The sequence below is a fragment of the Scomber scombrus genome, chromosome 13 (genome assembly GCF_963691925.1).
Source record: "Scomber scombrus chromosome 13, fScoSco1.1, whole genome shotgun sequence".
In the NCBI taxonomy this organism is placed as follows: Eukaryota; Metazoa; Chordata; class Actinopteri; order Scombriformes; family Scombridae; genus Scomber; species Scomber scombrus.
In genome coordinates, this window is record NC_084982.1 from 26,464,145 (window position 1) to 26,492,069 (window position 27,925).

General features: G+C 39.0%; 1 protein-coding gene across 1 annotated transcript; it reads left to right on the forward strand.

Moving 5' to 3' along the window:
• Positions 1-5,155: 5,155 nt before the first annotated feature.
• Positions 5,156-27,491, forward strand: LOC133992651 (collagen alpha-3(VI) chain). Its single transcript, XM_062431336.1, has 12 exons — positions 5,156-5,394; positions 14,063-14,171; positions 17,263-17,859; positions 19,307-19,903; positions 21,255-21,872; positions 21,965-22,558; positions 22,670-23,306; positions 23,725-24,309; positions 24,905-25,317; positions 25,625-26,227; positions 26,714-26,855; positions 27,476-27,491. The coding sequence occupies exons 2-12, from the start codon at positions 14,087-14,089 to the stop codon at positions 27,489-27,491; spliced, it is 4,887 nt and encodes a 1,628-aa protein (XP_062287320.1). The 5' UTR covers positions 5,156-5,394; positions 14,063-14,086.
• The last annotated feature ends 434 nt before the right edge of the window (positions 27,492-27,925 follow it).

The window sequence follows — 27,925 nt, forward strand, 5'->3', positions numbered from 1 at the left end:
ATGATCCCAGCCCAAAAGTAAACAAAACAAAGACAGATTGCTTCACCGGCCTTATCAGTGGCTTTCATTTAAAGTCTCTGCTGAATTCTGGTGTACTTTTGAACCTGGTGAACCTAGAACTGAATATTTGACATATGACCTCTTCCTCCTATTCTGTACTCTGTTAACGCATCCCTGCTGGAGGTCGGTATGCACACATTTTCTCACTTTGTCACTGCACTTGGATGTTATTTCACTTATGCTGTCAAGCTCAGATTTCAAGGTTCTATAAAAAATCTCAAAGTTTCATCCTGAGCTGAATTTAAACTCGATGTAATTTAAGGCCTAATACGTACAGTGCGTCAACTCTTATGTGGTTTTAGTCTAGTTCTGTTAAGTAAACCGAATATAGTTTACCAACTATGATGCACTTAACTAACACTGTTTTTGTATTCATCTATTATCCTGCTTCCTTCTTACTGCTAATTTAGAGTTTCTGAAATGTGCTTTCCTCATGTTCCTTAGCTATCTAGAAGAATAAATATTCTGGTTTTGTGGTATTTTGGTTAATGAATGGACTTAATAACATTTCAGTGGGAAACATTGCACGGTTGTACTCCATTGCATTTTTTGACAGATATAGTAACTTGTTATTTTTCAGATATTACATACAAAACATATACATTTATAAATGATGAGGCATTGTTACAGATTAAACTTCCCAACTCTATGTAAAGCAGATACAATTATCTACACTTCCACTAACATTAAAATGCTGTTTGCCTGCCATGCATCAACGATAGCAATCCAATAATATAATTACTTTATATATCTCTCACATCTACTTTTGATACAGTACACCTTTGTTGTCATTACTTTTGTACATTTACATTTGCTTTATTTACATAATAATCAGTACCTCTTCCACCACTGCTTATTAATAATCAATGACTTTCCTACTCTCATTCACATTCAGTATCAAATAGGTGAAGAAAAAGACAAAAAGGCTGTTGTCAGTGTAATGAATGTGTTATGCAGATTAACCTCATGTGCGCTTTGTATTTCTATTGGGACACATGAATGCTGGGATTATGGCTGAAGGGAGGCAACATCAAAAAGCTCAGGATAAAAATAAACCTTGACTCCTCAGTGTTCTCCCATATTCACACCTCCTTCTGTTGAGCATCAACCGTTGCTGGGAATATTAATACTTTCCTCATCAGACATAGGAGTGAGCTAAGGCAAATCCATCTCCACCCATTCATTTGCTCATTATCCAGTGGAAATGAATGAGTTGGTGGAATCAACACATGATTTTTCCTCAAACTGGCCAGTGAACAGTTTGTTCCTAATGTCTTCACAGGCGGGTAAAGCAACCTCAAGAAACCTGTTTGAATACTCCAGTTATATAGAAGGGAGTTACATGCTTTTATTTGAGAATAAAATAAACACTGAATGTGTGTTCATAGCTTTATGAGGCTTAATGACACATTTTCTATGCTTTTCATAATTTCCAAATACTTTAGGAGTGTAGGTGACATTACAGCCACACCCAGGACATCAGTTAGATGCTGAAAAAAATGGCCAATTGTTCCAGTTTTTACATTTAATGTGATAAAAAGATGAATTAATCTCATCAGTCCTCTGTCACACACAACTGTTCCTGTAATAAACGCTGGCAGTTATTAATTAAGGAAGTAAAAGTCAGAGCACAACAGGAAACCTTTACTTTCATCCACCCACATGAAGTCACCTTGGTGGCATGCATCAAATAAAACCTTTACCACAGATGTCAAGTCAGACAGTTGTTCAAAGCTGTGACAAAGAGTGTGATATTAACATCACCAAAAAGTACAACTATTAGTCCCTGTCACAATGGGACTGTGAGAGGTTTTAATTTTGAAAGGTCTGTGTTAGGTTACTGCTCACACACAAGTGAATATATGTCAGACATGTTTCCTAAACGATGACGAAAGATTTGGATCCGCTCACCTCTCGCTTTGATCCTAATCACAAGCTAGCTGAATGAATTTGACCATACATTGTTGATACAAAACGAGTAAATGAGTCACCAATTGTCATTAAAGAAACATTTTCATTCAGTGTTTTGTGACAATTTGGCTGCTTATCAGATCGTCATTTTCTTCCAGAACATATAACAGCTTGTAACTCACTACATAGTTTAACAGTGGTTGCCTAGCATTACCATAACAGTGCAATGCTTTGCAGGAAATATGATGGTGTGAGTAATGACCTGCAGACAACAGAACATGAATGCAACAACTCAGTGTTATAAATACTTCCATGTGGAACATTTTGGAGGCTTTCTCTTTTTTTGCAGTTGATACATTTAGAAATGTAGTGTAATAGCAGGTGTGGGTCTGCTGGATAAGTAAGAGGTTAGCTTGCCTGAGAGTCAACTGCTGGTAGAGCTCAGCTTTTCACTTTTTACTCACATGTGGAGGAGTGAGGCTAATTTCAGAGCATAGTGACCTCTGGGAACATAGTACATCTTAGCTCACTGACATAAAAATGCTGCAGCAATCCTCTGTCTACTTGCCTTCGAGCTAAAGCATTTTTGAATATTCAACAGCAAAGTGCTACATAAGGGGTATTTCCTCTTGACATTTAGTGACACCTGGCAAATGTAAGCAAAATATTATCTTTTCTTACAGTTATGTTTTGGTCACAACCAACTCCTGAGGACATGTTTGGTTCCTTAGCTGCTAAATGCTTCATTATGTTCACCAGCTAGTTGCAAACTGTATCTTTCTGCTGTTTTGTGGTGGGCAGGTAGCATAGGTCGTATAGTGGGTTCATCATATGTTTTCATCAGAAATTTCAGGGGACAAAAAACTGAAACAGTGGGCTAAAAGAGGCTAAAATTCTGTGTAAAGCTGTGGGGAACTTAAGAGTTGGGGATAATTCTTTCTAATTCTCTTCCGTGTATTTTTGCTTTTTGTGGTTTTCTGTCATTTATATACTAGTAATACAATAATAATGTTGGATGTTTATATAAAACAGTCAAACTGAGCTGCAAAATTACTTTTACTTCCCCATCAAACTGACATCAGTTTTTTTGTGCACATGCCCACAAATTGCTGTTCATTACATAGTATTTGTTACTAAGGTTGTTGCTAGGGTTGTTTCGGATTTTTGCTCCAACATGTACGGATGTATTTAAGTTTCCATATTTGAAATAAAAGAATAAGAAAGATAAGTGAAATCCTACTTCTATTGTGCTGTCAGTGGAAGCTTCTGGAAGCTGACCAATCAGAACAGAGTGGGCTAATCTGGAGGGAGGCCTTAAAGAGACAGGAACTAAAACAGCCTGTTTCAGACAGAGGCTGAACTGAGGGGCTGCATAATGGGCCAGTTTAAGATAAATATGTTTTTTGGGGTTTTTGTTGTTGTTGTTGTTGTTTATTACTGTGAATCAGACAACGGTATTCCAGTAGAGCCCCAGAATAAAAACATATACCTGGAAAGATGCCTGTCATGTCCTATTTATGGCTACATTGATAGTTGTTTTGTCTGATAGGGGCCATTAACATTATCAACTCATAAAGATGTTTAGCCAACATTAATATTCATGTTATTGACATGCACTGTTTATCCACTCTACTTTTAGCTGCTTTGGTCTCCAACAACTGCATTTGTCAGAGCTTGTTTGCTGAATACAGTTGCATTCTGCAACTGGAAACAAGACTGGTACAGCAGTGAACATAAACATGTCCCTAGAGCCATAGCTTTGAACTGACAAACACTAAAATGCTTCATAATAAGCTTAAGGGGAGTGCAGTGTCAGGTGATAATTATCTGTGGGTCTGTTACATCATACATCACTTGATGGATTACAATTTTTAAATATGCTTTATATAGCCTATTCTTTGTTTCAACTGTTTTCAACAATACAATACAAGGTTGGTTTTGTTATGCATTTGAAACACAGCTACAGTTTCTTATGAACTTCTTCAAGCATATGGAGTTTTTCATGAGCCCATATATTCTGTGCTTCTGTGAGGGGCTGGTAATAAAAAGGAACTCATAAGCAATGTCGTTATAGTCTGCTGAGCATCTCAAATCCTCATTTTATTTTATAGTTGTGGAACAATTACTTTCATGGCACTGTGTCATTGCTTTTCTCTAACAGCATTCGCATTTCAATCTCTGCCAGAACACTTTCTAACACATTTCTTTGTTGGATATTTGTGAGGTAATTTATTAAATGCAATGGGACTTCCAAAAAGGTTCACAGACACTACATAATATTAATCAGCCGTCCAGACTGGGATGTAAATAAACTTAATATGTAACCAATTATTATTTAATTGGTGGGAACTTGCTTAGCCTAAATTACTTTTGTTTTTCAAGATGCTAAGATTGTTGTTGGGAGTTATGAGGAATGACAATATTAGAGGAACAGCTCAGGTTGGACGGTTTAGAGACACAGCAAAAGAGGTGAGATTCATCTGGTGTGGACATGTGCAAAGGAGAGATGTCGGTTATATTAGGAGAAAGATGCTGAAAATGGAGCTGCCAGGCAAAAGGAAAAGATTAGGGCCAAAATGAGGTTTATGGATATGGTGAGGGAAGACATAAAGGTGGTTGGTGTGACAGAGAAAGATACAGAGGACAGAGGAGATGGAAATGGAGGATCCGCTGTGGCGACCTCTAATGGGAACAGCCTGAAGAAGAAGAAGAAGAATAAGAAGTTGGAGCTTGCTTGTCCTATCACGTTACCAAAAAAATCCTACATACTATAAGATTTTACCCAATTGACATTTTAATGCAACAGCAAATATATTCAATAAAAATGCTAATCCTAGAAAAAAAGAGCCAAAAAAAAAAGAATATCCATATGTCTGAGATGATTGCCTGTTGTAAAGGGGCTCTACAGAGGTACAGGGAGAAATGGCAAAATGTATGAAAAGGTAAGGAGAAAATCCCGCTCTTTGTGACATCATCCTCCCCACTGCTCACATCCAGACCAAACAGGGCTATGTGTCTGGTTTTCATTTACTTCTTTTCTTCCCCGCTCACCCTCTCTTCTCCCTCCTCTTTTTTTTCTTTCTTTAGAGAAAGTGGGAGGAGGAAGAAAGAGGTGGCAGAACTCCAGAATTTTAGAAGTTTGTCCCATCCCAGCCTTGAACTCAGCACCACAGCTCCTCTGGTTTAAGACCGAGAGGGTGTCTGTCTCTCTCTGTCTCAACCATTTCCCCCTTCACTCAGGACCCCCCTTTCTGCACATCTCATATCAGTGACCTTATCACTGCCTTCCTTTGGGAGGTGCTGGAAAAGTCCAGCAAGGGGAATTTACCAAGAGGATAATGACCAAAAGTCCAGCTTGTATTTTACAAAACTGAGATTTTCTTCAAATACAAATACAGTGGAGTACAGCAACTTCAGCTCAGGGTAAGTCATAAATCTGCTATGCTGTTCTCTAAGGGTTGGATGATGCAGAAAGAAGTTTCTGCTTTTTTGTTAGTTTGTTTCTTTGTTTTTACAAATGCATGCTTGCTTAATTTCTCAGCTTTTATTCCCTTGCATGCACTTCATGTTGAATATAAATAATGCACTGACCAAGGCATAGTTTCTAGTCATAACATGTAAGCTCTATGATTCTTGTCATAATCACAGGGTCACACAGAGTTTTTGGCTTATAGCTCATAAATATCAGACAACAACCACAACGACAACTAAACCTATACTTTAGTGGTGAGAGTGCTGCAAGGGCAAGAGGTGAGCTGCAGTTAGGGTGAAGGAGGAGACCTCAGCAATGTTATGTCTCAGATAAGTGGCGAGTGATGCATGTGAGTGAAGAGGGGCGTGTGCGCTCTGTCTTTCTTTTCAATATATCTTAAAATGCTCCTACTTTGTTTGACATTTTTGGCTCTTGTGAAAAGTCGAATCCCTGATATGCTGCATCTGTAGTCTTAAGATGTGATTCCAGATCAGTATTAGAGCTGTAAGGAGTTAATTTGCACTGGTTAACTTAGCCTATATCACAGTCTGCTTTCAATTAAAAAATTGAGCTTTTGTGTAATTAATGCATCATGAGATACCGTGGATTATTTAAATCGTGTATCATTATTATCATATTGTTTGTGCACTTTGTTGGTCACTCAGTTACATGTAAATGGAAAGAGGGAATCTGTGGTCAAAAGTGCAGCTGCATCCATGTTTCAAAATCTCTACACCCACAAGTGACTTCTACTGAAGAGTAGTTGGATGTGGAGATGTTTCCACTGCATCAGTAGCCCAAAACCACACCCTCTCTGAAATGAGTGCAAGAGTGGAAAAGTGTGAAGAAAAGGTTTTCCACACTACTGGCCAGATGAACCAGGAGAACCAGAAGGGTTTTGGTCCGTTGAAAGAAAGAGGTGGGGTGGGTGTATGGGTGGTGGTGGTGGTAGTGGGCTGTGGGATTTAGGGGACCAGGTGTGAGCCATTAATCTTCCACTTCTCTGACTGTCCAAACAGAGGAATTCAGCTGTGTCTTCATTGCAATGTTTTATTGTGTGCATGCGGGATTTGATGCACAAATTAAGTTATTTTACTCTGTCAAGTCATAACATAATGAGATTACATTGGAAACGGACAAAATTCTCATGAGCTACTGGTTCCACGTAGCTTTATATTTTCACGTAACCCGTTGCTATGATACAGAGAGCAATAACTTGGTCTTCGTTCAAAAGCAGGGGGAAACTCTGGAGCGCACACTCCTGTGTGCTCCAGATGTGGTATTTGGAATGAAGTACTTCTTTAACATAATTTACTGTCAGCATTATCACAATGCTTCAACTCCCTTTGTTAGCTGGTATCTAATCAGTTTTGGCAGAGCTGCATCTCAAATTCAGAAATATAGTGCAAATCAACATGTGTAGGTTTTTATTGCCATTCCACCCCCACCAGATTTTTGTCTTTTTTTTCTCTATGATGCAGCACAGATGTCTGGAAGGTTGGAACAATGCTTTAAAAATGTCTAGACACAGAAAACTACTGCTGCAAAGTTCTCTTTTTAAGGAAACATCTATCAATAAGGGGAGGTTTATCGGAAGAAACCATTCACACTGTCACAAACTGGTCATTGAAAGATCCAGACAGGGTGTGTGATTATAACTGGTCATCTTTGAGTATTTTTTGTGTTCTTTAAAGAGATGATTAAGAAAACATAGTACAACTACTAGACCACAGAGCTGTTGAACGGTATTTAAGGTTGTTTTTTTTTAGGAAAAAAATAAATTATCTGACCTCACTTAGCTGTTAACAATTAGTTCCTTGTTGTAAGCTATTACATCATGTATTTCTCTGCCATCCTAACCAATACTTTATAAGTGTCAAGTTCAATACTTGATCTTAGCAAGCCCAAATGCTTACATTGGCCATAATGCTTGAACACACATCTGCTAGGTGTCAGACGGACTAATGCACACCAGCTGTGGAACTGCCCGCCCAGCCTGCCTCCCCTTCCTCTTTTAACTTTGTCATAGCTTCTTCTCTCATCTGTGTCACACATGTCACATTCTCCCAGTTGAGGGTTGGATGTACAGATCCACACAGTCTTGTAAATGTGATTGTGATTTGTAAATTTGGAGGCAAATGGGCACAAAGTCCCACAGATTACATTTCCTTGTATGATGCCAGTGAATGGGAGCATGGGGTTTTTCACACTAAGAAGCAGCTCTACAATGCAGAAAGGAATCTCATCCCTTGTGACTTCATGTATATTTCTGATCTTTCAGCTTCACATATGTCAACAGATGTCTTGTGCATAGAGAAAAACAGGCTGTCATGATTTATTTCTGCATTGTTGACGGCAATATGTACAAGGTTGTAAGTCAGTTATTAGTAGTATTAATAAGTGTTTAGGGACCATGTGCACATGTGACTCATTAAGCTCAGGGCATCCTGTGTGGTTTGCACATTATAGTTGATTAGTAGATGCATACAATTTTGGTCAAATTCCAACTGCTGCGTGAAAATTGAGCAATACAGTAATTTCCGCTGTGCACATGTGTGTGCGTGTGTGTATGCAAGCTTGACATCAAAATAAGCAGCATTTGCAAGTGGAAAGAATGAAATTGTACTTCTCCTAAATTGTGGAGTGGGATATGATGTAATTTCTCCTGCACTGTCTGAGAGGTTTGTTGCCAAAATAAATGCAAACCTGCCAATGTGGCAGGATCTCTACCAGATGTATTCATAGGCAACTTTTTGGTATTAGGAAAATATGTGTTTTGGGGGAAATGTAATTGTAATTGTATCTGGATTGATGTTACTCTTCAAATTCCAGACAGAGAGTATGTGTCTGCAAAATGTTGTCACTAATCTGGTATTACCTTTGAACGTAAATCATTAATGGAGAAAATCGGAATTTTTACATAATTCATTGTTGATACAGCTATAATTCAGCTGCAGACAGTGTCAGTTTGTAAGGGAAAAGTCAGATTTTTTCTTTACTGGAAAACATAGACTCAACCTGGTCAAATATGGCTGGCTGTGTGTTTATGGTCATTTGCTTATTTTGCTCATTTTATGTTTCAAAAATGCAATTTTAAATTTGAATATAAAGCCAAGCAGTTGGGTGACCCCCTTTGTTTCTGTAAAGGGAGTGAGCCATGCACCTCCTCCTTTAACAGGAGGTCTGATTGGGGTAGTGTGTGTGTGTGTGTGTGTGTGTGTGTGTGTGTGTGTGTGTGTGTGTGTGTGTGTGTGTGTGTGTGTGTGTGTGTGTGTGTGTGTGTGTGTGTGTGTGTGTGTGTGTGTGTGGTCTTAGCTATAAATGAGTGTGTGAGGTCCAGCTGCAAATGTGCATTAGAGTTTTCATTGGTAGACTGCAGCGTCTTGTGCTGTGAATACTAACTGACACTGTTAATTATAAATAAAACAAAACTGACCAAAACTTATGGCTATACATGGTGTACAAATCAGCATGTTCTGTTCAGTGTGTAACATAAACTGACAACTATTTAGACACTTTAGCTTGTAATTTGTATTTGTGGTGACTGGATATCATATGCTGCTGAAATGATGATTCAGCATACTGGAGAAACACGCACAAGTTGACATTGGGGGCGGGGGGGGACTTCTTCTACACATCTTTTTTTAATCATTAATGATGTACATATATGACTGTCTCTGCTGTGGATAGACTCAGACATATAATAAGATACAGATATACCTGGATGTGTACCAGCAGCTTTGGATTTCAGACTTTGGCGACTTCCAGTGAGCCACTGAAAGACAGCAGTGGCTTTTATCTGTGGACACTGAACGGGGTGAAATCAGTGGGGGTATCGGGTTGTCTGAAGCATGTTTGGTGCAGATGATTTAGACCGAGACCTAATAAGTGTCCCAAAGTGTCAATTTGGGAAAATGAAAGCAGCTGGTTGTAGTGAAAAACCTTCAAATCCCCTCAGCTCTACTAAACTTTCAGGTCATTGTTTCGGTTATTAAACTTTCCAGCATTTCCAGCAGTAGCAGGTCGCTGTTGCCAGTACAAAAGCTCTGATTAGCCTACTGTATGCTACCTGCTCAGCAATAGCAGCTGACAGACAGGTTAGCAGCTAGCTGGTGAACAAAGTGGAGCATTTAGTATCTAAAGATATTTCTTTGAGGAGACGACCAATACAGAATGAATACTGGACTCACATTCACACTAGTCCAAATACTAATGTTGATCCATTTCTGTTGGGTGTGTAAATAGGCAACAGTTTGCAAACTAGCTAGCTATGTCAACTTTATAAAACCATAATAACTTGAACGTGTGTGATATTAAGCTTGTTGTGGAGCCAGCTGTTAGTGGATGAATTAATTTGCAGACAGCACATTTCTACTTTCTCTCTGAGTGTTCTGTCTCAACCTTCTCCCCCATGCTGCCATTGTTTTGGCTGCTTGTATCTCAGCAAACAGGACTCCACTGTGCTACTATGTTTTCCTCTGTGGCGATGAAGGGAAGCCTGAGTGTTGACACAGTGGCCAAGCCTGGCAGACTTTGGAGAGAAGTGGCTTTTGAGTGACCTGAAATCACATGAGCATGAGTGGAGAACACAAACATCTGTTACAGTGTCCAAGGGAGCTTAGATTTCCTTGAAATGAAAGAACTTGGTGATTTAGACCTTATATCTGGAGAGTGACACATTTCTCACAGCAAGTGTGAATTCTGATAACTTCTTATGACCTTTACTTGTATAGTGTATTCTGCATGCACTTTACATGTTTGTTTTGTAAAGTTAAAGTTATGACAGAATATTAATGTGCAGGAAACATGATCTTTTTGGGCCTTTGGGCATTCGGGTAGCGTTCAAAGATGGTGAATGTGTTTGCTATGGCTTTTAAAGAGTAACTAGTACTGACATTTTGTGTGACACAACTCTGCACCTGCCTTTTTTATGAAGTACAGTAACTTTCCTCAACTGAACCAACATTCCTCTAGTTATGTTTAGTCAGTGTGTTTCTGCCATTAGTTTAGTTTCTCAGAGTTTTTTTCTCATCTGTAAAGTGCTGTCTGCATAAACAGTGAACAAAGCTATGTATAAACACAGTGACTTCTGTTAACACAATGCATCAATGTTGTATGTAATCCAACAGCCATATGTTTTATATGGGTATAATTCATTATTGCAGTGTTCTGCTGATGGCTTTGATTCAAATGTAGCTGAGCCAGCAATACTTATCAAAGGTTTAGAATCAGCAAGACACACTTTTGCATAATCTATTTTGCCTTTTGCTCTTCAATCTAAGACTTGTGAGGTGTACACCTTGGTCTTATTTGGACTGTGTTTTGCTTGTCAGAATTTCCTCCCTCTAAATTTTCATTTTAAATGGTTGCAATAATAAGCTCAATTAACAGTTGCAGAAAAACTCCTTCAACAGTAGCAACCTATATGCCGATGATTGATTTTTATCATTTATATCAATCACATTGTTTCTCCTAGAGGTAGCCCAAAGTTTAGAGAAGCAGGCTCATGAGTGGAATACTCATTTATGGACTATGGAAGTCAAATTTGCCACTGAGACAATAACATATTTACTCAATTACAAAAGCCTCATTTGAGTTCTTTATATCCCATTTGATAAACCCATAATGAAAGATATATGAACAGAGCACAAGTTTTTGGCCACTTTATCCTAGAAAATCAGGTCTTTTACATATTGTTATTTCTGAATTATCCACCAGAGGGCAGTAATTTTCCATGATGTTACAGCTTTACTTCAGTACTTGCAGATCCTCTTCCATCACTACAAATGCACTGTGAATACTAAAAGTGCAACTCTCATTAAGAGTGCTTGTATATTTTCTCTCATGTTGGAATGCAAAACTCTTGCTCTTGTTTTTCTCCGAAAAGTTTATTTCCTGTACAGTAGATCTCTAATTATCCAAGTCCTACCTTATTTTATTACAGTACACATTACAGCTGCACTCAGCACTGAGCTTTTATTGTGTGTCTGCCAACAGGCACATGAGCTGATAAAGAAGCTCCTCTGGGACTTAAACAATCATCTACTTTCATTTGCTCATTATTAGCTTAATGGTGAAGACTTCATTGGTCATAGGCTATATGTGTCATTTAAGGCTTTTTTATTTTTGCACTTTTTTTGTGGCATATCAGTGTTTATACTTCTCTGTAAATTTTCCCTAATTGGTAAGCGCTCTGTCTGCCAGTTGGATGTTAGGTTAATTTGGGTGGTGTTTGTTTTTCTCAGATGAGAGTTTTTGCAGTTTTACATTTGTGTTTAAATGTAATTGCTATTGTGTTCTGTGCAGCTTGTAATTTTCAGGAACTATATTATCACCTCAGGGTGGTCTGACATTTTAGGTGTGTGGGTGTGTGTGTTTGTGTGCGCACACACCATGGAATTCTATCTTTGTGAGGACCAATTTGAGTTTTAGACCATGAGAGTGAGGACATTTAAGCAGTTAAGACAGATACTAATGTCTTTGTATGTATTTGTGTGTACTGTATATATATTTATCTTTATGAGAACCTCTCTGGGTTTTAGAGTGCCACAGTGAGTGCATGTCAGCTGTCAAAGAGCTACAACTTGATTTTTTGGGTTATCTCCATTCTTTTTTTGCTGCAGAGCAATAATGTATGTGCACGTCATGAGATTGGATGGCTGATCAACAATTGTGTTTATAACCTACTTGCAGAAATCTCCTGAATTCAGAAAATCTGACAACAGGGGATGCATGAAGTAGTTAGTAATATTTGTGATTAAATATCTAGAAGGGCTAGGTCAAGGGCATCTGAAGATTCAAAATACTCTTGCACACCTTCTCCTTGTGCTAAGTCAATGGTGAGCCATGTGTGACCTTTCTTTCATTTCCTGTGACATTACTTGAGATCACAATAGGGGAAAGTCTGACTAAATAGAAAACATACCCCTGCTGTGAAACTGGACCTTCCAGTCCAACACCCCTCTTAAGAACACATTATTCTGAGAGTTGGAAAATTCAGTTCTTGCCAAGCTGAGTTAATTACTAAAGCACATTGGCTGGTAGATTTAACAGGTGGTTCTGATCATCACCACTCTGTGCCTCAGGTCTGCTACCGATGCATGCTGCAGCTCCCTTGCTTACACAGATGCTAGGTAGTAATGCAGGCTGCATGCACAAAAAGGAAAGGTTAGAGAAGTCTGCTTTTGCAAAATGTCTATGCTTGCTGTATATATCTATATATATCAGCTCATGTGTATGTGTGTGTATATATGTATATGAGTTATTTTACTTATTAAAATCATTATATTTGGCTTGTTTTTTTGTGACTTTTAATTGTTTATTTAATTGTTGTTATTTGTGTGGGGACTGCAACACATCTTCATAATTAAATGATTGTACAGGCCTAAAATTCAACTGGCAAAAAAACAACCTTTAGTTACATTTGTGCCATCTAGCTGCTATAGTAATGTGCTCCAGAACAACCCATAGGACCGTAATATGCCACTTTCCAGACCTGTTACAAGTCACTGTTAAAAAAAATAATTATGTTTTATGGTATGATAATGCTGTGGTAGGCACAAGCACTTAGGTTTAGGCATAAAAACATTTAGGTTAGGGTCATGGAAAGACCATGGTTTGGGTTAAAACGATCACTTGAAAAGTAGTTTATATTTCCTTAAGTTGGAAACATAACACTCACCTGCATCAAAGTCCACTTTTAACTAACTAACAATCCACCCAACCCACCTCCTTATAATAAGGCAAAATCAGCGAAGGGTCCATCTGCAGTCTTGCAGACTTACACAACACATCCACACAGACACATGCCCCTGATGTTGTCACTCTGACAGCATGCTAACCCCCCACTGACCCCTAACTGTAACCCTAACTATTCCCCTCCTCTTACCTAAACCTATCCAAGTGGGTGTGTCATGTTGTAAACTGGGTGTGTTGTATAGACACTGTGAGTCTGCTGACAGACTTAATCATATCAAGTCCCATTACATTGAATCACCTTATCTGAACACTTCCCCAGGTCATAATTACTATGGCCACTAGATGGAGTAATCATAACTAAGTCTACATTTTAGACCTATACTGTTGTTTTTCTTCTAAAGATGGGCTGCAGGAATACTAGCAACATTTTGTACAAGCTAATGGTGATCCACATAAAGAATAAAGAATAGTAGCAGTGGGATATTGCATATTCTTGCATACACTGCCAACGAGACTGGAGGCATGTAGTTTTTTTCTCTTCTGCGGTTTGTTGAAGATTAAATGTTACACTCTTGGCCAATGAAACAAGCTTATGCAATGTTGTGTGTTATATTTAGAGAGGCAGTGCAGCAAAATATAGACAGTGAGACATTTTAAACTAGGATATTCCCAAGAGAAATGTGTTCACCAATATGTGCGGTCGCTGTGAAAATAAGATGTTTTAAAAAACCTTAAAGCAGTCCATGTTTGCTCAGGGGCATGTTTACTTAATAAGAATCAAATCATAACATTTTACTTTAATTAATATTTGCTCATTTAACCTTTATTTGCAGACTCATACATTTTGATGTCTAAAGCACTGGACATGCCTTGTGGTATTAGATTCATATGAATATAATTTTTTGTTTCTGGTTTTTACAGGTGTCCTCTTTTTTTCCTCTGAAGATGAGGAGGCATCGGTTGTTACCGCTATGTGCCCTTCTGGGTGTCCTGTTTACAGGATTCCTCCCTAAACTTGATGCTCAGGAAGGTAAGTTGAACAAAGTTAATCTCTGCTGTAATCAGATGACCTGTGATTTGCAGATAACCTGTCAGCCAGTAATGTTTTTTCCAGTTTTCAGCGATGCTCAGTGGGATGTTTTTTATTTTTTGTTTTCCTAAAACCATGTAATCTACATCTGCACTTGTTCAAATATTGCAAGGAAAAACGGGATTGGAACAAGTATTCTTCTTCTAAAAAAAAACAAAAAAACATTAATCTAAATAAATTATTTTCCACTTCTTTAGCGTTGTTGCTAAACTGGTTCTTTTTTTCCATTATTATTTAAAAAAAGGAAAATCAAACTTTGTATCTCGAAATGGGACAAAAAGTAAAGGTCTTAGGAGACAGTAGAGTGCCAAGTCCAGTTAGATGCTTTTGATAAACAAAGTAGAATGGTGCTGTTTATGAATTACTAAAACATTACAGTTGTGTTATGCAACAGTATTCATGTTTGGTACCAAAACACATCTTTGATATCAAGCACAAAGCATCTTTTTACTGGTCTTCAATTACGTCCTCCAAACACTAAGTTTTCTCTTTTGAAGATTGTGCACAAGGGTTGCCAGCTGATATATACTTTCTAGTGGATTCATCCTGGAGTATGGGAGAGGAGAACTTTGAGCATGTCAGACAATTTCTGTACAGCATCGTACAGGCACTGCACCAGGTTGGAGGGGGCAGGTTTAAATTTGCCCTTGTGCAGTACAATAGCAGGCCTGAAACTGAGTTCCAGCTCAACAGCTACCCAACAACACAGGGAGTCCTGGCACACATCAAGGCTATGTCTTATCGTGGTGGGGGCACCCGGACTGGCCTGGGCCTCGATTTCCTGATCCGTACCCACTTGAACACTGCTTCGGGCAGCCGTGCTGTTGAAGGAGTGGCCCAGGTGGTGGTGGTGCTAACAGACGGGCGCTCCCAGGATGACGTGACTGAGCCAGCCCAGGTGCTGCGGCTGGCAGGCGTGGAGGTGTTTGCAGTTGGAGTTCAGGATGCAGTGGACTCTGAGCTCAGGGAGATGGCAAGCCACCCCCATGACATTTATGTTTTTAGTGTAGACTCTTTCCTGAACTTGCGGGATGTAATCCAAGATTTAGTAGTGGCGCTTTGCGGCGCAGTGACCCAGTCAGGGGATTCTCCTGTGGCAAATGAGGCCCCTGTGGCTGGAGAAGGGACAGGTAATGAAATGGGACCAGTGTGACTACCATACTAATGTGGCTACATGTGCAGGAAGAAACTGCTGCATATGTGGCTGTGACTGGATTTTACTATTAACACAATCAAATTTACCATAATAACCTTTCTCTCTCCACCTGCAAGAATAACATCACTTGTTTTGTCTTACCACATTTATTTTTTACCGTAATGCTTTAAAAATCACAGTACAATTTGCATGTGATTGACACACCTACTGCATCTTAGATTAGAGTATTTAGTTTCTACACAGATATATATTGTTCCGCAAAGACAGATTGAATAAAATGAGTGAATTGAAAGAAAGATATTTAGGCATTATAAACATTCTGTCCAAGGGGCCTAAAATATGTAGTTATTTGAATGGTCTGTTCACATACAGCAATAACATTATCACATTCATACTAGTAGGCATCATCTGAAAAAGGTGTTTTGGATTATAAAACACAGTTGTATTTTGCAGACATACTCATATAGACAGTGACTGAATAAAATCGATATATCCATACATTGCCTCCTCAGATTAACAATTCTTTATAAAGCCTTTGGAAGAGAACATGGTCTGAAGGATGTCTTACTTAACATCTCAAAATCAGTCAGTGAGCTTTTAACAAAAGCTAACCATGCACAACTGCTTATGTGTCTTGCGTATGTATGTTTGTCTTTATCAGTCACAATGTCTATCTTTGTAAAAGATGTGCAATATTCTGAATTTGAAACAGTGATGAACCTGCCTGGACTCATCCTTGACCTATACAGGAACTACTTTGAGAATGTTTTTATATGTAAATATCCAGAAATGATATGCAAATACATTACAGTCTATAGCTAGTGGGAAAGATGAATTTCAGTTCATCAAATCATAAATGATCTGGAAGCATCACCAATTTAAAGGATTTTACCAATTTTATATGGAATAACATGTAATGCATTCTCAATAGGAACTTATAGGCACCAAGAATGGGCCACAGGGTCATGACTGGTCACTTTATCTGAGGTCCGTAACAAGAGTCTGCATGGGATGGCTGAACTCAGTGGAGCTTTTAAAAGGGACATATCAAACAAATCCAATGAGAAACATTAGTGATAAAACAGCCACAACATTTTTATGTGTTGTTTTCTTCTGACTTGCTGCTGTTATTACAGTATGACCAGTCTAAAGAGTCAATATGTCTAATTACTTTAATTCTTTTACATGGCCGGAATATATTTCTATTATCAATTTATCTAACTAAACTCAATTAAACCCTTGTTTTCTGCCTTTTTTGCAGACTTTTCACAATTTCCCATGTTGTGGCTCCAATATATATATTTTTTTAAATGTCAGTGACATAATGTTATATTGTTGCTGAGTTCTAATCTGGGTTTCATGTGGGAAAAACATAGTTTTTTTTTTTTTTTTAGAATTTACAGTAATTTTTTTGTTTGTTTTGCTTTCACTGTTCCATATCAAGACATCTAGAGAATTGACTAAGTTACATGTTGTATACATGGTTTGTAATCTTATTGACTGCAAAACTACTATACTTGATCATAAATCCTCATGTTACTGTAATCCATATCCAACCAAGTATCCATTCTATGATAGAGGATATCAAATGGCAGTTTACAGCAGAATTTAGCAAATTAGATCACTTCAGGAAATCTCCTTGGTTCAGCCTACATGCAGTATGATGTGTTTTTTCAATGTTGTTATATATTTGTTCACTTTGAATGTTACTTGACACATGCAATGATATACTGGCAAAAAATCTTTTTTGTCTCTGTCTCCTTATGTTACCACATGCAATGATACACTACCACAAGTTATTTTTTGTCCCTGTCTCACTGTGTTAACACTTTCACAAGTTCCATTTTGTTTTGTTTTCTCTCTCTCTCCTTAAAGCGCAAGATTCAGCTGACCTTGTACTCTTAATTGATGGATCACAGAACGTTGGAGCCGCAAACTTCCCATTTGTGCGTGATTTGGCTTTGAGAATCATTGAGCGCCTTGATGTGGGCAGGGACACTATTCAGGTGGCATTGGCCCTGTACAACGCCAACCCAGAGATAAAGTTCTATCTTAATAGCTATGACAGCAAAGCATCAGTCCTGGAAGCTGTGAAGGGACTTTCCTACTCAGGGGGCGATGAATCTAACCTGGGCGCCGCTTTGGAGGAAGTTGCCGAGAGCCTTTTGAGCCAAGCAGCTGGGGGCAGGGCAGAGGAGGCTGTTCCCCAGATGTTGGTGGTTATCAGTGCTGGGCCATCCACTGACGATACTGGCGCTGGTGACCGGGCCCTTAAGAGGGCTGGCGTTATCACATTTGGTGTGACGATTGGTGATACTGCCACTGCAGATCTGGAAACAGTTGCTACAGATAAAAGTTTTGTCCTGTCAGCTCCTGATTTCAGAACAGTGGCAAGTTTGGGTGACCAGCTGAACCCATACATTAATGGGGTGGTCCAACGCACCATTATAGTTCAAAATGAGTTCACAGAAGGTATGTAACTTCTCTGTAAATGTACTACAAACTACAAACTGTAGTTGTGGAAGGGGACTTCATTTAAAGCCCAAGAGAGCTCATAATGAATCAATGAATCTCAATTAGAAATAACTATATTCACAATCCAAATACATGTTGTAACAGATGTGTATACTAAAAATTAGGAGTACTGACACTTGTTAGTGTCCATCTTGAATCAGCTGATTAAACCTCTGCAAATGTATAGATCAACAAAGTTCCATGAATTATTTTTAAGGAAAACAGAAAACAGATCAATTGTATCAGATATTCTACGAAAAGTAATTCTGAAAAATGCATTTCTACCTAACAATATCTATAAGAACCTGTTTTATTATACAGCTTTTTTGATGCAACATCATGTCAGCCAGTGTAAATGGTTAAAAATAGCATCAGAATAATACAGCAAGATCTGAAATTGTAAATGTGTAGTTTATAGATAGACTGGCAAGCCTATGAAATCTTAAGGTGACCTATTTGAAATACTAAATGGCATTTAATTGAAGCTGCATACAAGAGTCACTAAAGGACAAAACAAGCTCACAGAGACAAGCATTAACATACTATAGGTGCCTAGCAAGTTATTATCGCAAACATGTTATCAAATACTTGCCAAACAGTACTTTCAAATCAAAAAGATAGTTGTTGTTTTTTTTATTTGTCAAAAAAATATCTTGATCTGCTTGCCTTGCTAGAATACTCTTTTAATCAGCCACTTGTTTATTCCGGCTGTTCACAATTTCCACACTGGCAGGTAGGGTACAATTTGCTGGTTTGAGCATGGGTACTGGGACCTACTCCCCACAGGTCTTTTTATGGGCGTTTTGTGAGTGACTTACCATACAGACTGGTAACCCGTGATAATAATCCGAAAGCACTTTAATAGTTGCATAGGGCTACTAAGGTGGTTGTTGATCTTTAGAGAAATTGGCAGCCATTTCATATGCCAGTATTGTGTGAGCATATCAAACACTCCTTGATAATGTTTTTCCTAAAGAACAGCATTTTCTTGTGAGTACAGTTTCTTGGAAATTCCAACAAAGATTGTACCACAGGGAACACGTTTTTACAAAAGAAACAGTTTCAGTAATTGGCCTACTTACAACAGGGTTTGTAGAGACAAGTTATTGGGCTGTTCTATTCATATTTTAAGATTAACTGATTATATAGTACATGTGGATAACAAATATTTTCTTATGTTTAGTGACAGCTGTCAAAACATCAAAGAAGCTACATCTTTAAGATGGATAATTTAGAAGGCCTCATTCTTTTTTGTAGTATGTCAATATTAAATAAATGAATAGCATTTAAACATGTATCCCATATCCTATAAATCTAATTATAAAACATCCTTGGTGGGCTATGTCAGTCTTTAGTCTTAAAATCAGCATTTCATCTCATATTAATTGTTTTCTTTTCTTTTCAGTCTTGACAGTTGGAAAAAGAGACATCATTTTCCTCATTGACAGTACAATGGGTTCAACACTTATCAACTCCGTGCGTGAATTCATCAAACGGTTTGTCGACACCATGCCAGTTGGTCCAGATGAAGTTCAAGTGGGTGTGGCCCAGTTCAGCAATGCTCCTAGACTTGAGATGGACCTCAATTCCCATGGATCCAGGGAGGAAGTGACCGCTGCTTTAGGGAGAATTAAACCAAAACCAGGACCGACAGTCAACATTGGAGCAGCCTTGGACTTTGTGCGGACAAACATGCTGCTGCCTGAGAAGGGCAGCCGTATGCAACAGGGAGTACCTCAGCTTGTTCTGTTGATGACCAGTAAAAAGTCCAGTGACAGTGTGGAAGGACCTGCTAGGGCCCTGCAGCAGATAGGCGTACTGACCCTGGCTGCAGGTTCCAAGGCTGCAAATGAACAGGAGCTGCAGGAGATCGCCTTTACTGACAGCCTTGTGTTCATGCTGAAAGACTTCCGCATTCTGCTTCGCAACCCAAGGGCAATTACTGATGCTCTCTCTACTTTAGCTGGAGTGATGGTGGCGCCTGAAGTACCCACTGAACCAGGTAATGCTTTGTCCTTTAAGGACATCAAATACATTTTAATACTAATTAAGTGAATGAATGGACTTATCTTTGATGGAATGGAAGTATACAGATGGGTGACAAATTACAGGAAAAACTTGATTAAATGAGTGGAAAAAACATTAAATGCAGATGCTTCCAAAAAGGTGTACTGCATCATGATATACTTTAACATTAACATCATTGACATCCTATACTCTGTGATATGTACGTATGTAAAAACTGAACAGATTTCAACCCAACTGAGCAACTATGGGTAACTTTGGACCAATATGTTAGACTTTGCTCTTCAAAACCATCATCAAAACACCAAAAGGGAGAATGTCTTTTGGAAAAATGGTGCCCCCTGTAGCATACTCCTAAAGACTTCTACAATCTATTGGCATATTTCAGTGGGCTTGGTATAACCTGCTGTAGTCATAGCCATCATTACTTTACACTCATTTCCACTTCAACCTCACAGCAAGGCAAATGCTGATTGTGTCCAAACCATGATGCCTCCTCCTTCAACAAAAGCAGCATTTTACACTAAACTAATTAGCTTAACACATGTGGTTGTGCTGGTGACCAAGGAACCTTTTTTTTATTAAAGTATCTGCTCAACTGCCAGTATTATCTAATTTGTAAATGAATCTCTGTTGTTTACTTTCATTTATATTTCCCCCTTTGAACTCTCATTTACAAGTATCAGGATCTCTGTATACAAATGCAATTCTTTGTTTAAACTGGGTTAATTTACAGCTAAAGTGAACCAAACATGTCCTGCTGCTTCACATTAAAAGCTTTGTAATGTTATAGTACTGGGATTTTTGTATTGTGAAGTAGCTAAAGGAAATGCAATGTATTCAGGGGACAAGTTTTGTTAGTTTTGACAATACTGTGTCAGCATTTAGTTAGCAGGTAAGTTAAAGTAAATATTGCAGGGAGCTATGATGAAACATGACAGCCATAGCTGGGTAAACAAAGAGCTACAGACACACACACGCACGCACACTCACACGTTCACACGCACGCACGCACGCACGCACGCACGCACGCACACACACACACACACACACACACACACACACACACACTCTAAATGCATTCCAAAGTGCCTGTGTAGCTGTCTTGGCTTATGCTGGGCCAACACTTTACTAAGACACTTGCTGTTGTTTTTGTTTTAAATTTTCACTCATCTGCAAATGCCCATAACAAAGAATCAGCTTCATAATAGTAACAGATAACTGCTTCAGTGGGCACCATATGACATTTTAATGTGTCACACAATGTTTTACATCTTCTCAAGCCTGGAATTACATGTACATTTGTTTGTTTTTGTGCTTTTCCTCAGTGATAGAGATAACCACAGTGCAGACTCAAAAAGTGGTCCGAGACATTGTCTTCCTTGTGGATGGGTCAAACTACATTGGCAGCACTAACCTACCCTATGTGCGGGACTTCATTATCAACGTGGTCAACCAGCTGGATATACGTCCTGACAGGGTCCAGATTGGTCTCCTGCAGTTTTCTGAGCAACCACAGATTGAATTTTATCTGAACACCTTCCGTAGCAGGCAAGAAGTTGTGGATAGAATCTCACAACTCAGTCTCACTGGAGGCTCAGTCTTGAATACAGGAGCTGCCATGAATTATGCCCTTGCCAACATGTTCAAGCCATCAACAGGGTCACGGAGGAGGGATGGAGTCCAGCAGGTGTTGGTTCTGATCACAGGTGGTCCAGCACAGGATGAGATTAAAAGTGTAGCCGATAAATTGGCTCTGGGTGGTGTTTTGACCTTCACAGTCAGTTCTGGACAAGCAGATAGTACCTTACTGAGATCAGTTGCCTTTGTGCCAGATTTGGCTTACCATGACACAAGCTTCGCTAATTTACCAGCTATGGCTGAACAAATCATGCCAAAGTTGATAACAGTGGTTGGCGATACAGATGTGACAGTGCCATTCCCAGGCGATCCTGGTGAGTTCTGTATTTTTTCATTTTCTATTTAAGAAATTTCTTTAAAGAAAGGTTTCTCTGGTAACAATTTTTTTTTCTTTCAGTCACTGTTCCTGGAGGTGAAAGGGATGTTGCTTTCCTCATTGATGGCACGGACAGTGTTCGAGCAGACTTTGCCTACATAAAGGATTTTATCATTAAAGTAATTGAACCACTTAATATTGGGATTGACAAGGTACGAGTTTCTGTGGTTCAACACAGTGAGAGGCCAACACCAAGTTTCTTCCTTAACAGTTATCAAACCAAAGATGAGGTGTTGAGAGCTGTTAATGCAATGACACTGTCTGGTGGACGTAGCCTAAACACTGGAGCTGCTCTGAGATACATGAAGGACACCATCTTGTCAGAAAGGCAAGGTAGCCGGGCTGCACAAAATGTCCCCCAGTTCTTGATTGTCTTGATTGGAGGCAAATCAAGGGATAACGTGAAGGAACCTGCTGGTGCCCTGAAGACGGAAGGAGTCGTACCATTTGGTGTTGGTGTCAAGGATGCGGACCGAAAGCAGATTGAGGCCATTTCACACAACCCTGCCTTTGCCTTCAGTGTGAGCGAATTCAGTGAGCTTAGCACCGTGCCACAGAAACTCAATACCTACGTGAGCCTTCCAAGTCAAGAGCTCCAGATCGTCCTACAGCAAGGTAAGTGAAATCTCTTTACTTATTGATGTGCTCAACTTGCTGTAAAAAAACAACACTTCTAGTGATGTTTTTGATGTTCAGAATAACTGAATCTTGTTTGTTGTGTCTTAGTACAAAGTGATGCTGTAAAAAGAGATATTGTGTTCCTACTGGATGGCTCTGATAACACAAGAAATGGATTCCCAGAGATAAAACTCTTTGTTAAGAGCATAGTGGAGAGTCTCTCTGTCAGTGAGAACCAAGACAGAGTGTCTGTGGTTCAGTTTGCTGATAACCCCGATGTCAACTTTTATCTGAATTCTCACAAGACAAAGAATGACATTATGAATGCCATAGATAATTTAAAGCACAAGGGTGGCAGACGCCTTAATATTGGGGGAGCTCTCCGATTTGTGAGGCACAGTGTCTTCACTTCCTCCACTGGCAGTAGAAGACTAGAAGATGTGCCCCAGATTTTAATTCTGTTAAGTAGCAAACCGTCCACTGATAATGTAAGAGGCCCAGCTTTTGCTCTTAAAGAGCACGAAATTGTGTCTGTGGGGGTTGGAGTTGGAGATGCCAAGCTTTCAGACTTGGAAATGATTGCCTTCAAACCTGGTTTCACATACAAGGTCACTGATTTCTCTATGTTGCCCTCAATACAAACACAACTGGTTACTACATTGAACATAAACAAAGACACTGAGGGGACCATGACTGGAATCTCTGATTTAATAGGTAAGAATACAACATTTGAATATATGCTTATGTTAAGCTGACAAGCAGTTATGAATTTTTTTTAGCACATTTGCTTTGCATGACCTATAACTATGTATAATGGTTACTCTCACCAGACAATCTACTCGATTGTTCTATGTTTCTTAGTCTTTCAAGAACGCAGTCCTCTTTCAGACTTTTTTCCACTTGTGAACTTTCATATTACTTTGAAAATCAGTTGACAAATTACCTCATACATCTTTTTGATAAAAAAAGATGGCTCTTTATCAGTTCTGCTTGAAGTGATGCTTTCAGAGCAATAGCTCATCTTTCATACCGTGCTCAGTTTTTCTCTCTGAGGTTCTAATTTCTCATGCTGATGAGTATGCATGAGCATAGAAAAGTCTTGAGCCAGGATTTCGTGAATTCTATTTTGATCTTTCCATGTATCACCTTGTTGACACAGGAAGCAATAAGAGGGATATAGTGTTTCTCCTTGATGGGTCGGATGACTCCAGAAGTGGTCTACCAGCTATTCGAGAGTTCATTAGAAGAATGGCAGAAGAGCTGGAGATTGATGAAAATAAAGTTCGAGTGGCTGTTGTACAGTATAGTAATGACACTACAGTTTACTTCAACCTGAAAACTCATAAATCTAAAAGAGCCATCATCTATGCGGTAAGAAGTCTTCGCCATAAAGGAGGAAGACCGCGGAACACTGGAGCTGCACTACAGTTTGTGCAAGATCATGTATTCACTGCTACATCTGGAAGCAGACGACTGGAGGGAGTCCCTCAGATTCTGTTTTTACTGACTGGAGGGAAATCCAATGATGATGTCTCAGGAGCTGCATCGGACCTAAAACAAATTGGTGTTCTATCTTTTGCCATTGGACTGAAACATGCAAAACAGGAGGAGCTACAGAAAATTGCCTTCTCTTCCAGATTTCTTTTCAACCTGCCTGTCTTTGGTGAACTTTTGTCCATTCAGCCGGAGATAGCGGCATTTGTCCAGGCGGAAATACAAATTGAGCCTCCTACTGTTGTAGGTAAGAAGTGTCAATGATTCATAATCAAGAATCAAATTGACTCGTTGCTTGTGATTTTGGACTTGCTCTTTCATGGTTTGAATTGCAATGAAACTGCATCATCTTTTAAAGGATGTCAATTGATCAGTTTCATTAACCTCAAACTGTCTTCACTGGCTAGAGGCAACTTCCTGGTTATGTTGTCTCTTGTTTGGCTCTCATTCTTCTTCTTGTACCTTGGAGAGTCTGTCTCGACAGCCTCAAATCGGCAAATGCTCTGTCTATAATGCTCTTCCTTGAGCCAATGATAATCACATCATTGACTGAACACTTAGAGTTGAAGAATATTAAAGTCATTTTTTCTGCTTTCTCCTCCTTTCATTTGTGAAAGAGGAATATTCTCCTTATCTTGTCCTTATCTCCAAGTTTTTCAGATTCAGATTTCTTTTCACCAGTTTTCTTAAATGTTCTAACTTAAATGTTCAGTACATTCAGAAATTGCCAGCTTCTATGGCTTTGCCAACTATGTAATGTGTAACTATTGCACCACAATTGATATCTATATCTGATTCTTAAAGAAGGTTTTCCTTTTCTTTTCTAGTTGAATTAGAGTCCCCTCAAAGAGACATAATGTTTCTGTTGGACGGGTCAGATGACACACGGAGTGACTTCCCAGCAATCAAAGGTTTTATCCAAAGAGTGGTAGAAACACTCAGTGTTGGTGAGAACAAAGACCGTGTCTCTGTGGTCCAATATAGTAGAGATCAACAAACACATTTCAGTTTGAACACCTATACAGAAAAACAAGATGTTCTTGATGCTGTCCAGCAGTTGAAACATAAAGGTGGAAGACCCCTCAACACTGGGGCAGCTCTTGACTATGTGAGGAAAACTGCTTTAGCTGACTCCTCTGGGAGTCGGCGTCAAGAAGGTGTCCCTCAGATATTAATTCTGTTGAGTGGGGGAAGATCTCAAGATGATGTTGCAAGTGCTGCTGCGGCACTTAAACAGGACAAAGTTGTTCCATTTTGTATAGGTACAAAAAATGCAGACATACTTGAGCTCCAGATGATTTCACATATCCCTTCCTATGCTTTCTCTGTGCCTCGGTTTGATGATATTGGGAGCATCCATCAACAACTTGTGTCATTTGTGAAAAGGGTGCCTCGTCAGCCAAGACTAAAACCACAAAATGTATTAGGTAAGATCTATCTATCTATCTATCTATCTATCTATCTATCTATCTATCTATCTATCTATCTATCTATCTATCTTCTTATCTTTCATAATTGGATTACCTTATGTATAACACTAACTGATCACCATCGTTGTGTCTGTCAAAGTTTCTGCAGTTACAACTGAATCCATTGAACATGATATTGTGTTTTTACTGGACTCCTCGGATGAAATGGAAAATGAATTTGAAGCAATGCGTGGCTTTGTTGAGAGAATGGTGGAGAAACTTGATTTGGATGAGAACAAAGATCGTGTGTCAGTGGTGCAGTACAGCAGAGCACCTTCTGTTGAATTTTTTCTAACCACATACAAAACACAGCAGAATGTTAGTGATGCTGTGCGAAGTCTGAGGCATAAAGGTGGCAGACCCCTCAATACGGGTGAAGCTCTCCAGTACATCAAAGATAACGTTTTCACAGCTTCTTCTGGAAGTCGGCACCACCTGCATGTCCCCCAGATTTTGGTTCTCTTAACTGGTGGACAGTCCAGTGACGATGTCAGAAATGCTGTAAAAAACTTGAAAGAAATTGGTGTGGTGGTATTTGTGGTGGGAACAAAGAATGCAGATACCCTTGAGATTCAGTCAATTTCAGAGGAAGCCAGTCATGCTTTCTTTGCAGCAGATTTCAGTGACCTTTCAAGCATTGAACAACAAATATTTTCTGCAATCAAGAAGGGTGAAACTGCTGGTATCAAACCAGCATCATATGGTAAGACTGTAATGACAGGACTTTACACCCTGTGCACAACTTCAACTGTTGTCTGATTAATGTAGACATGTAGTTCATTGTTATTGAAAGTGAATGATGGACAGTCGAATGATGGACAGAATGAGTGCCCCCTTGTGGTCAATCGATCCACTGACCCTCAGATCATGGATACATTGGATTTTTCAAAACTCCAACAAGAAGTAAAATGTTGATGATGGGAGCACCATTGTAAACAAAATACTTTGACCTCATTTGCACAAACTGTGTTAGGCTTCCCTCCGTGTTATTTTGCTGGTTCTATCTAGTTCTGTTGAAAAAGAGCTCCACTTGGTATTCTAGTGGTGGGGATTGCATGAACCAAAACAGTTAGCTAAAACAGAAGAGCTAGTTGTGCACATGGAGTTATTGAATGTTTATACGAATAAAACATCTTTCTTGACAATTTCATCATCATCCAATTTGTTTTATGTACATTTTTGATTACAGATAACAACAAAAGAGATGTTGTTTTTTTGCTTGATGGCACTGATGATTCTCAACGAAGATTCCCTGATATAAGAGACTTTGTGCAGAAAATAGTGGCGGACCTAAACATTGATGCAAACAAAGATCGTGTGGCTGTGGTCCAGTACAGCAACATGGCACAGGTCAATTTCAACTTTAAACAATACTCGACACAGGATGATGTTCTTGATGCAGTACGAGGTTTAAGTCACCAGGGAGGTTATCCTCACAATATTGGAGCAGCTCTGCAGTATTTGAGGGACAATGTGATTACTTCTGGCTCAGGAAGTAGACTCCTTGAGGGAGTTCCACAAATCCTAATTCTACTGAGCAGTGGAAGATCTGCAGATGATATAAGAACCCCTGTCAGATTGCTGAATGAGATTGGTGTAATCTCAATTGCCCTTGGAACAAGTGATGCTGACACTTTAGAACTCCAAACAATATCTCACAAACCCAACTATGCACTCTCTATCACTAATTATGAGGAGCTTCCTTCTGCTAAGCAGGATGTATTGTCACTGTTAGGAGAGACTTCCCACCATGTAGAGCAAACTGCTCCGACAAAAGGTTTTGGTAAGATGTCCGGCGTTGTATTGTTTCTATATTTCTTGCTAACAATATTTACTTAAAAAAAAGGAGAGTGGGTTGACTTAATTTTAGATGACTTTCATTACAGCCATTTACCTATTACATGTTGAGAATCACATTCCCTCTTTTTCTACATTTTTGTCTTTATTGCAGATTCAAAGAAAAGTGATGTGGTATTTCTTATTGACGGATCATATGACTCACGAAACAGCTTTAATGAAATACGAAGCTTTGTGGAAAAAATTGTTGAAAGTTTGAATCTAGATGAGAACAGAGACCAAGTGGCTGTTGTTCAATACAGCCGTGATGCAACAGTCAATTTCTATTTGAATTCCTATTCTTCTAAGAATGATGTGCTCAATTCCATTAGAACAATGAGACATAAGTTGGGAAGACCCCTTAACATTGGCAAAGCACTGGAGTTTGTCAGAGACAATGTCTTTGCAGCTTCAGTTGGAGGCAGACGTGCAGAATTGGTTGCTCAATATCTGTATGTTTTCAGTGGTGGAAGATCAGGGGATGATGTTAGAGGACCAGCACAGTCACTCAAAGAAAATGGAATTAAGACTTTTAGTATTGGAACAAGAAATGCTGATACACTGG